This window comes from Monopterus albus, unplaced genomic scaffold (assembly GCF_001952655.1).
Source record: "Monopterus albus unplaced genomic scaffold, M_albus_1.0 scaffold179.1, whole genome shotgun sequence".
NCBI lineage: Eukaryota > Metazoa > Chordata > Actinopteri > Synbranchiformes > Synbranchidae > Monopterus > Monopterus albus.
In genome coordinates, this window is record NW_018128059.1 from 120498 (window position 1) to 131956 (window position 11459).

The 11459-nt window shown below is 40.3% G+C and overlaps 1 protein-coding gene across 2 annotated transcripts in view; it reads left to right on the forward strand.

The window, feature by feature from the left end:
- brip1 (BRCA1 interacting helicase 1) overlaps window positions 1–11459 on the forward strand; it is a 57243-nt gene that overhangs the window by 42426 nt on the left and 3358 nt on the right. For both annotated transcript variants that reach the window (XM_020616822.1, XM_020616823.1), the window contains exons 16-19: window positions 651–772; window positions 7560–7672; window positions 7770–7852; window positions 7985–8296. In XM_020616822.1, coding sequence (XP_020472478.1) covers window positions 651–772; window positions 7560–7672; window positions 7770–7852; window positions 7985–8296 — 630 coding nt within the window. The remainder of the gene's footprint in view (window positions 1–650; window positions 773–7559; window positions 7673–7769; window positions 7853–7984; window positions 8297–11459) is intronic.

The following is an 11459-nucleotide window of genomic DNA, read 5'->3' on the forward strand; positions in this document are numbered from 1 at the left end:
AGAAATACCAAGGGCTGAAAGAAGAGCTAGAAAAGATGTGGAAGGTGAAGGCACAAGTGGTCCCCGTGGTAATAGGGACACTGGGGGCTGTGACCCCCAAACTGGGAGAGTGCCTCCAACAGATCCCAGGAACAACAACTGAGATCTTTGTCCAGAAGAGTGCAGTCCTAGGAACAGCTAAGATACTGCGAAGGACCCTCAAGCTCCCAGGCCTCTGGGACCCGAGCTTGAAGGAAGGAATACAAGCCTGCCCCGAAGTGGGGGGCGATTAGGGAATTTTGTGTGTGTGTGTGTCTCTTTCCTAATTATATCCAGTAAATTAATTTAGGCACAGGTGGACTCAAGCTGTAGAAGCATCTCAGTGACCACTGATAGGAGTAGGATACACCAGAGCTCAATTTCAAGTGTCATAACAAAGGGTCTGAATAATTATATAAATGGGATGTTTTAGTTTTTTATTTTCAATAAATTCACAAAAAACCTGTTTTCACTTTATCATTGTGAACTACTGTGCGTAAATATATGAGAAAGTAAAAAAAGAATTGGATCCATTTTAAGATGAGTTGTAAACATAAAATGTGGAAAACTTAACAAGGTCTGAAAACTTTATGTAAACACTGTGTATACTGTATTTAATTGTTTTGTTATAGATGGTGCACTGCTGATTGCTGTATGTAGGGGTAAAGTGAGTGAAGGACTAGACTTCACAGATGACAATGCCAGGGCAGTGGTCACCATTGGAATTCCCTTCCCAAACATCAAAGACCTTCAGGTAAGTAGAATTAAAAGAGTCAAGTAGCTGGCTTAACTAGTCAAGATTTAGTTCACAGCCCCTGGTTAATGGAATATTTTTGGGCTGTGATGAAACGGTATGAATTAACAAAAACTCAAGAGTAATAATTACATAAATTCATGGCTATTACATGTGTTTGACACATTTTGAAAATGTTTTTTTCAGTTTTGCCTTTATTTGATAGTGGTATTAGAGATACTGACAGGACATGTAACAAAGGTCCCTAGGAGTCAAACCGTGGACATTGTAGGTACTGTATATGATATGCACCTTAACCAAAAAGTTACCTGGCTGCCTCAATATACTGAATTTTTTTTTAAATGAAGTAGGGTTATTAGTATGTGAGGTAACCAGTTTGTCATCAGCAGTGACGCGCGGTCAGGGGAGGCAGGTAAGGCAAAGCCTCCCATGTCAATCTTGAAAAATACCCATAAAATATAATAAATGTTAATATTTGTCGGCTGGTGTGTGTTGTAGGCCCTTTTGCCGTTCGAATCCGATGTTGAAGGATTTTTTTTCAATAAAGAATAGCAGAATTTCCATATGTCCCGTTCAAATACATGGAGGAGATGCGCGATGAGGCAGCACTTTGCTGTGCCTCTCGGTGGATCGTGTATGTAATCCTACCAACTGTATGCGATGCAAATAGTGTGTCGCTGTCCCTCTATATATCACAAATAAAATGCTTTCAAACACTCTGATTATATGCTCTGCCTTGCCATAATCTGGATAATGTATAAAATGTAGTTCTGTAACGTGTTTAGGCTCCAGATTAACCATAAAACCCAGTAAAAAAGACAGTCTGGACATTTTTGTCCAGAAGGATCTTCTTTATTGAAAACATTTGTTTTAATATTGGATTCGAACGGTAAAAGGGTTTGTAATACATACCAGCTGACAAATGGATTTCGTGTACAAGTAAAGGTAAGACCATAAACTTTTATTATTTCTAGTTAGAAATAAGCTCAATTGGAATAAATTTTAACCTCAAATTAAATATGGGTCACGTTTGTGTGAAGAATGCTGATATGAGATATAAAACATAACGCATTGTCTGTTAACAGACAATTTGTTAATGGTTCATTTGTATTTGTAAATCTGACTGTAAAAGAGTCAGTGCCTCACCAGCTGTCAATCTCACCGCACGTCACTGGTCATCACTGCCTTTTAGCATTCATTTAATACAAGAAACAAAGTCATTACTGGGCATGCATCTAGTGTGGTGCTGGGGTGGGCTGCATCTCCGCAGGGCGTGCACCATCACCCCCAACCAGAGCTCTGCCCCAGGCCACACACAAACACACAACTCTACTTCAGACGCAAACATTACAGAAATGTTTCACTGAACTGAACAGAAAACAAATACACCCCATGTCAAATCTTTCTTCTATACTCTGGCTGGTCAGGTGGAGCAAAAGTCAGGCAGTAACGAACAATTTTTTGTCACTTGCAGCAGTAGTGGTGATGGTAGGCTTGTTTAGACATTCTGGACAAACTCATCAGATAGCTTTTGTATTTTTATTGCTTCAGTTTTTCTGCTCTTGTTCCTTCACAAGTTTATCAAATCAAATCAAATTTTATTTGTATAGCGCCAAATCACAACAAAAGTCATCTCAGGATACTTTACAGCGTAAGGGCTAGACCTTACTGTTATCACTATTATTACAGAAGGAAAACCCAACAAATCCCCCTTGAGCAAGCACAGTGGGGAGGAAAAACTCCCTTTAACAGAAGAAACCTCCGACAGACCCCGGCTCTTGGTGGGCGGCCTTTTGCCTCGACCGGTTGGGGTGAGTGGATAGAGGAGAGACAAAAGAAGAAAAGCAACAGGACACAACAAGCAGTCAAACACTGTGTGTTTGTCAGACTACAATAGTAGCTTGTTATGTATCAGTTTTCAGTCTGAAAAGCATTTAGATTATTGCCCCTGATCCAAATGGTACGTAAACTCTCCCAGTCCATTGGTTCTCAGCCAGAGGATCCACCAGAGCTCTCATGCACCAGCCTCAGTACAAGCACTACCCTACCCCACCAGCCAAGTCTCTGCAACCAAAGCAGGGCAAAGTCACAGCAGCTGATGACTGTCAAACATGTCAGCGGTTACAAGGAAGCATTCCCAGAGCTGCATGCACTAAATGTATGTAACTGCTCTGATGACTGGGGTATCCTCAGCATCATGTGAGAGTTCATTCTCCACACTGTCCTGTGCATTCCTACACACAATGATACATGATGGGAAAAAAAAAGAATCCGGTGATTTTCATTTATGAGAAGGCAGTAAGTCAGGCTAGCCATGGATAGTTAGCCATAAGCTTAGTCAGTAAAATGGAAAAATCAAAAACACTTGAAGTTAAAATGTTGAGATTAATAAATCTTATTGTGAGACCCCTGTTGGGGCGGCTGTGGCTCAGGAGGTAGAGCGGGTCGTTTCCTAACTGGAGGATTAGCGGTTCAATTCCCGGCTTGTCCAGTCAACATGTCGAGGTGTCCTTGAGGAAGACACTAAACCCCCAGTTGCTCCCGGTGATGTCACCGGTGTGTGAATGCGTAAGTGCGAATGGGTGAATGGCCGAATAATGTGTGAAAGCGCTTTGAGTGTGCTGTAAAAGCATAGAAAGGTGTTATACAAGTATAAGACCATTTACCATTTACTTTACAAGAAATGTAGTATACAACTTCAGTCACCAAGTGTCGCTAGTGGTCTGTCTTAAGATTGATTGAAGAATGAACATTTCTCCTGAGTGTTAAACATTTTAAACAACAGTCAAACTGATACTAATGTAAGAGGTTCCAATAACTTTGTTGAACACTTTTCACAGTTTGGTTCATGTTATTTATATTTTCAAGTCCAATATAACATTTTCACTGTTAAAAGAGTAAGAGTAGAGAGGGAACAGAGGCTTTTTATGGGAGTCATAAAACAATGGGGGAAGACGGTTACTGATACTAATGTATCCAAAGAGGTTCCAAAGGGGTTTGTCTTGTAGATAAAGAAGTTAGATAAAATGGGTAGATGGCTTTTGCATCTGAGTCCTCCTGTGAAGAATCAAGACCAAATGTCTTAGGTTTGTTGGAATTTCTTAGACTTGGTGTCTTGGAAGTTAGAGGTGTGAGGCTCAAAAATGTGTATTCAGTTGTTTGAATCAAGTCAAACTGAAAGGGAAGTACATTAGCATACAGAGGGCCTGGCTGTTGAGCAAAGCCAGAGCAGACTTGGTTTGGGTCAGAAGTCTCTCTACTCCTCAACACCTGAAAAAAGGTCATTTATTTAGAGATATTCTTTGTTCATCAGAATAAACAAGTTTTTCCTAGATGGTATCATGGCCTTGTGGACACTTCAACTATATTTCTGTATATGTTGATCATACAATAAGTGCCAGATGTAGTGGTTTAAAACTTTAGCAAAATCATTAATAAGAAAAATGTACACATCATGTGTACAGGATATGCTGTACAGATAAACTTGCCTTGTCTCTATTTGTGCAGTGAGTTTTTCGTCACACAGTCCCATCCTCCTTGTGACTGATGGCCTTTTGCTGCTTTTCTTCCCTACCTACGTAACTTGTAAAAACTGTTTTTTCTTCTTACTGCCCCCCCGATCTGAGCCGGAGTGGTGTTTTGTTATTGGACTTCTGTCCTAGTCACAGTTTGTCCATAACAAACACCATGTTCAAGCATAACGGTGTCCATCAGTGCACATGGCACCAGGACACCCTAGGCCGGAGGTCGATGATCAACTTTGTGGTTGTTTAATCTGACCTCTGGCCATATGTCTTGGACACTCGGGTGAAGTGAGGGCCGGAGCTATCAACTGATCACCACCTGGTGAGTTGGATCCGATGGCGGGGGAGGAAGCTGGACAGACTCGGCAGACCCAAACGTATTGTGAGGGTCTGTTGGGAATGTTTGGCAGAACCCCCTGTCAGAGAGATCTTCAACTCCTGCCTCCGGCAGAGATATTGGGGATATTATGCTAGCATGTAAAACAGAAGTATAAAGGGGATTTTGGAAGAATATTGAGGAGTTCACGGTAATCATCTAGAAGAAGGGATGATGGATGTTACAGGCACATTCAAGACATCGAAGGAATGCTGGATAAAACGGTACATGATCACCACTTGTATTGTCCTCTTCTGCACCACAGGCCAGCTTTAGATAAAAATCTTCTTTTCAGATGCAGAATGTAGACATTTTCAGGCATTTCATTATTATGAGTGTGATCTTTTAAAAAGTTATTATTGTAATACCTTTGTTTGAGAAATAAAAAGTTCTACAACAAAACAATAAATTACCTCAGACTGAGAAATGCAGTATACTGAATAACATATGGTGTTTTGCAATACTTGAGGCTCTGCATACATTTGGGTTGGTACCAAAAACATGCAGAGATTTGACACCAAGGCTGAAGCCTGAAGTAAGTTTATTCAGCTTTGAGATAAAGTCAAGAACGTCCAAATGGGCTTGAGAACATCTGAAGGCAAACCAAAAATAAAACAAAATAAAACTCTGCCCTACTGATGTTGTTTACATTTTGGTCTCACTTTTGTTCATGGTTATTATAGTTTGATCAAAACAAATACTGTATATACAAAGCAAGCTGGACATAAATGAGAGAGGCTATAGGTGAGAAGGTTAGTGGCTAAGGTGTAGACAAGTCAAATCAAAATACCAGTTAGACTAAAACAATTCAGAGTCAGGATACCCTAGAGATGCACACAAGTCTGAGTCAAAATATCCACAAGAATGAGACAAGTCAGATTCAGGACACCCATAAGACAGAGACAGGTCTGAGATAATAAAAAATGTTTCTCAGAGGTTGAGACTGAACTCCTACACCTGTATTTGATATAGCACTCAATTAATTACCACCCAGAACTTGTGCATTAGCCTTCACATATATGTAAAATCTAGCAGCTTGACATAACTATTTACTCATGTTTTCAGTGAACAGCTAGGTTTTTGTGTAATATGGCAACTATTAAAGAATAACTAGGATTCTGTGTGTTACCTTAGTATGGGCTAATTCTTGAGCATGTTGGAAAGGCATTTTCATTGTCTGAGTCCCTAGTGAGACTGTATGTATATACACACACACACACACACACACACACACATACACACACACACGTGGACACTGTCTTTAAGATGAGGAACTCGGCTGTCATTTCAGCCACATGTGGCAGATGAGGTGCTCTGCCATCTCAGTGACAGGCACAAGATGCCCCAGACTGCCAGGGGTTTGCGCACTGACAGTACTGCATGCGCGCGCGCGCGCACACACACACACAGCCCGTGGAAAATATAGCTCAAACAAATGCAATCAGCTGCGAATCATGCCTAGTGGCCAAATATGTTTTTAGGGATGAACAGGTAGCTGTAGAAGACAAGGCCAAAGCAAGTGAGTGATCTCTTGACATTTTAACTAAGCCCTTCTAGCTTGTGGTTTCTTGCACATTTGTGAGATTTGCTAGCAGCCAATATTGGCTTTTTCACATATGCAGCCTGTCATATTAGATTGGCTGATGTGCTGGCTCGAACATTGAAATAGACTGGTTGGATTTGGATGACACTGCCTGCTCGATGCTACTGACCTTTCTCTTCAAACTCTGCATTAAGAAGTGGATTCTTTAACTGATCTGGTTGTCTTGTACACTGACAAACATCTCACCATGAAGTTGGCAGCATATATGAGACATTGTGTATATGAGTTGCCTCTCACTGACAGCTTGCAACTCTTGTATTTTTGGACCTATGATTTAAACTCCTGAAATTTCCAGGTTTACATTAAAGAAACTATAAAACTCTTCTATTGTCAGTGTTAAAATTTTCCACAGTGGCAAGTATTGCTCAGTTGTTTGAATGCTTCTTACGTGAGTTGTGATTACTCATAGTCTAACTTTGGGGTGACATTTAGGATTTCCTGTGACTCTGCTTGTTTGTTTATGAACACAAGCCCAGACAGGCCATGGTGGCATTGTGTGATGTGGGAACAGGCTGTATCTGCCATGCCCCGTGTTTTGTAGCTCAGGGCAAACACACGGTACCTGTCAAAAGCAGTTAGTCCTGTTCAGCAGACTGCTTCTTATGGCATCACATCAGACACCAGATGAACTTTTCACTTGTCAATTCTGAAATGTTAGTACTAAAATCAGCAGTGACAGATGCAAATGGATGGATGCTTCCCTGGCATTTTTGTGCAGGGTTAGGGTTAGCCTGTGGTTCCTGTTTCAGAACTCATCTGTCTGTGAGGGCAGGTACTACCTCTTCATAGTCTACATTAATCCAATTATATCTCTTTGTAAAGAACCTTCCTTTACAGGTGTGCCATATTGTTTTCCAGAGCAAGTTTTTAGTGTATTATGTTAGTATTAGCTGGTAAGTTCTGTAAAAATGTGATTCATCTAGTTTAAGACTGTTTTGGGGCATTTTACCTTCATTTATGCCATGTGCAGAACAAAAGAAAACAGAATTTGAAGGCCATTTTCAACCAGGAACTTGTTTCACTAAGCTTGCAACATCCATGTTGTTATTTAAAATACGAAATTTTTTTCTGCTTGCACATTAAATAAATCTGATGGCACCGGATATACATTAACATTAACCAAAATGGCAAAACATCTTACATTACATTCAAGAATTTGTATTGTGTAAGGTGTCTGAAAGAAACACCTTTGTATTTTATTTATCATTGATACATTGCAATATGTTAAAAAAATATGCCATAACACATTGAATAATAATTTACCAATTGGTCTTTTGGTTTTAGGTGGAACTGAAGATGAAGTACAATGACCAACACTGCAAGTCTAGGGGCCTCCTCCCAGGCCATCATTGGTATGAGATTCAGGCCTACAGAGCTTTAAATCAGGCCCTGGGGAGGTAAATTTGTTGTTTACAGTCTCCAAAGTGTTATTGAAGATTTAATTTTGTTCTCTCTCTTTTATGTCTAATTTATGCTTCAAATTTCCTTTGAAAGGTGTATCCGCCACAGGAATGACTGGGGTGCTCTAATTCTAGTGGATGACCGTTACAGGAATAATCCTAAGAAGTACATCACAGGTACCCAGCACTCTTTACAGTGTGTGAACATTTGTTAGGACAGCCTCTCAACTTGAACACTAGATGACAATAGTTATCCATTATAAGAATTTTAGTAGTGCTTGTCTCAAATGTTTGTCTGCTTAACCTCAGGTCTGTCTAAATGGGTCCGCCAGCTCGTCCAACATCATGACACCTTCAGTAATGCCATCCAGTCTCTTGAAGCATTCTCTCGAGTGCAGCAGAAGGTGCAGGTGGCCCCTGTAGACAATCATCTCCCCTGCTCTACCTCCTCATCTTCAAATAGTCAGTTGCCTGAAACTGTAGGGCAACACTGTCTGCCCTCACAACCTCACACACCTCACCCATGCAGCAGGGTGCCTGAACCCCAGCAGGACACAAGCTCTTCAAGCTTCTGTAGTTTTTCTCATACGCATTTGAAAGCTGAACAAAAGGAAAAAGCAGGTGAGATAAATTGAAGTGTTGAAAGACGAGTTTTGTTGCTGCAAGGTTAATAGCTTTCAAATGTTTTCCAAGGCCCCAAAAAACATTTAAAATTGATACTGGTCTGCACCATCTCTTTTAAGGCCAGTTTAATGCCACTCTTGAGTTTGTGATGAGAACTTTAAATCTGTAGTATTACATATTGTAATACCCCAGTTCTTTTATTGGACAGATCTGAATGAAGACGGAGTCCGACTTGCTTAATTTTAGTGCTTGTTTATTTAAAAAAAGAAGCCACAAGTCAAAAGTCACAAAAGCACCACCCGGGTGGCTCTCTCCCTCAGAGAGGCTGGTGGGGGAGATCTCTGGAACACAGAGCCTAATACATTTATATAATTTCTTGGGCTAACCCCCTTGTGCAAACAGATATAGAATCATCATGAGTTGGAGACAGTCCGACGTCTCCTTCTTTTATTTTATGCTCCGCATGCGTCAAGCATTAATCAGAACAAATGAAGAACTCAATGTGTGTGTACAGTATGTTACGTGGTGTGTAACTAAGCCAATCATTCAGACATAAATCTAACACCAGATTAATACAAGAAAACAATTGATGTCAAGATACACTTTTTAGATTTAACATTGTCTTCTAACCTTGAAGCAAAGCACACTAGAGCAGACTTCAGATATTACTAAGTGCATTAATAACACAAAACACATTAATGTTTATAATTATCTGACTGAATTATTAATTTCTAACAATATGTTCCACATTTATATGAAATAATTGGGACAGTCTTTTTTTTTCTTGTATGCTTATGCACCCTTATATAAATGTCAAATATAAAAAAATGAAATTTTTATATCACAGAAAAATATGGTGCAGTAAAGGATCAGGCTGATCACTATAATTTTGTATTGTCAGCAAAACCGATTAAAAGACCAACCAAAACCACACTATTGGCACCTGGATCCCTATACCAAGACCAAAATAAAATACAGGTTTGTTTAATCTCATAAACAAAAGAACACTTTACATTTCACACAACATAATATATAGTAAAAAGGCACACCCTGATAGCGCAATCTAGAAGCTAATCATACTGTGGAACACGTGTTTAGCCTGTGGTTGACAGTTGTCTCTCTTCGTCTGGAACATTCTGTAGTTGAGTATATCACAGCACACAGAGTTTCACATGAAATATAGAAAACGTCCTTCAGTCTTACACATTCAGTTTTTCACATGGCTCTGTTCTGAAAGTTTAAAACGTATTTAGTAGTATAAATCATATTTAATCATTTTTATAACATTTCTCTCCTGTTTAAACTTTAAGAAACACATTATTTACAGCATAATTCTTAATCTTGTTCATCCCAGGACCTCGTTGTTTAAACACTCCTTTTCAGGTTTTCATTCACACATGGTTCACTCAGATCATAATCAGGGAATTCTCTTTTCAAACCCAATCGTCCGGTTCATGGTGATCTCCTTCTTCTCCGTTCTCGTCACAGACTTGTTGGTACATGGTCCTAGTCAGAGCAGTGTCTCTGCATCTGCCCTCACAGACAGGGAATGCAGCAACAGCCACATACGACCAGAAGGGCTGCAGCCACAGACAGAGAGACCAACACAGAGGCGATCAGGCTGCTCCATTGCCCGAACCAGGATTCTAGGAAGCCGTTGAAGGGGTTGCCAGAATTCTCAGCCAGTTCCTTGGATAGGGCCATTAATCCTTCAAGGGCCTTGGTGATAATGCCATTAGGGAAGTGTTGTTAGGTACAAAAGTACAACAAAATCTGCCAAACATCTTACATACTCCTCTCTCAGCTAACAGCAAATCTAAGGCCATCCTATTTTGCCATTCTATGAGAGAATTTGGGCCTAGTTGTTCTGTTATGCTTCTTATTGCATCTCTGGTATTATTCACAAAACGCTGTTGGTTATAGTATAAGTAATTAATCCAATCCACATTTTTATTTATTGTGACCCACCAGGAAAGAAAAGATTCAAACCCTGCAGCTATTTGAGTTCTAGCTTTAAACTCGTCAAGCACTCCTCGGGGCACGCCAGTTGCGTCTATGGTACACTCTGTTGTCAAACGAACCTCTGGGGCTGACTGCTGACTTGGTTCTGTGATGTGTAGGTGGGATGCAGATAACGGCTTTTCCCCTAGCTCTTTGTATTCTCTCAATGAGAAAATGTGAAAGGGCATAAGCAGTTGCACCAGGGCGCAACTGCCTCTCCACAGTGAGGGGAGTCTGGGTCTCAGCTTGCCGTCTCTGCATATCCACCATGTCTGGACACTTCTCCCCGGGGTCTTCACGAAAATAAGCTCCTGATCAACCCTCCTGCTACTTTTTATTCCCATCGCTCTCTTCCTGGCATTCTTTCCTCATTACCTCAGCCCTTAACTGTCTTTTCCTGACCATCCGACTTCCCTTTTGAGCAGCACAGAGAGAACAAAAGTCACTGACCTTGCCTTTACACAAGCATTTTCCTATACCAACACTAGAAGTCTATTCTAATATGCAATATATATATATATCCCATAACACGTTAACAAAAAATTAACTACTAAACGTATACTGTTTTAACCACTACAGAATCCCCTCCTCCCGTAGTTAGAAAGACTACGGAACTCCTGAACACTGTAGAACAAACGTGTACAGAGAAATGGAAAGAACATTCATAAACACATTTATCTGATTACAACACTTCCTAATACTAATCAGTACTAATTTCTGAAAGTCACTTTCGGCTTTTCCCGTTTAGGGGTCGCCACAGCAAATTGTCACACTGACGACTCGCATGTTGACATTTGGCACGATTTTACGTCAGATGCCCTCCCTGACACAACCCTGATTCGAACCCAGGCTGCAGCAGCGAGAACACTGCTCCTTAACCACTAGCCTACCAGGGACGGCTAACACTACTAATTACTAATTAAACATTATCCTCCTACCACATTCAAAAGTGAAATAGAGATCCAATTTTATTAGAGATAAACTTTTGAAGTTAGCAGAGCAATTCTACACTAAACCAACTCCCTACACTCTAAAAAAAACATGCTTGTAAGCACAATTAGGACTGCTTTAACATGGCAAAACTTTCTAATTTTACTTATAACACACTGAAAATAAAACCGTCATAGAAAGAAAGAATAACCGACAAGGTGATCCCCCT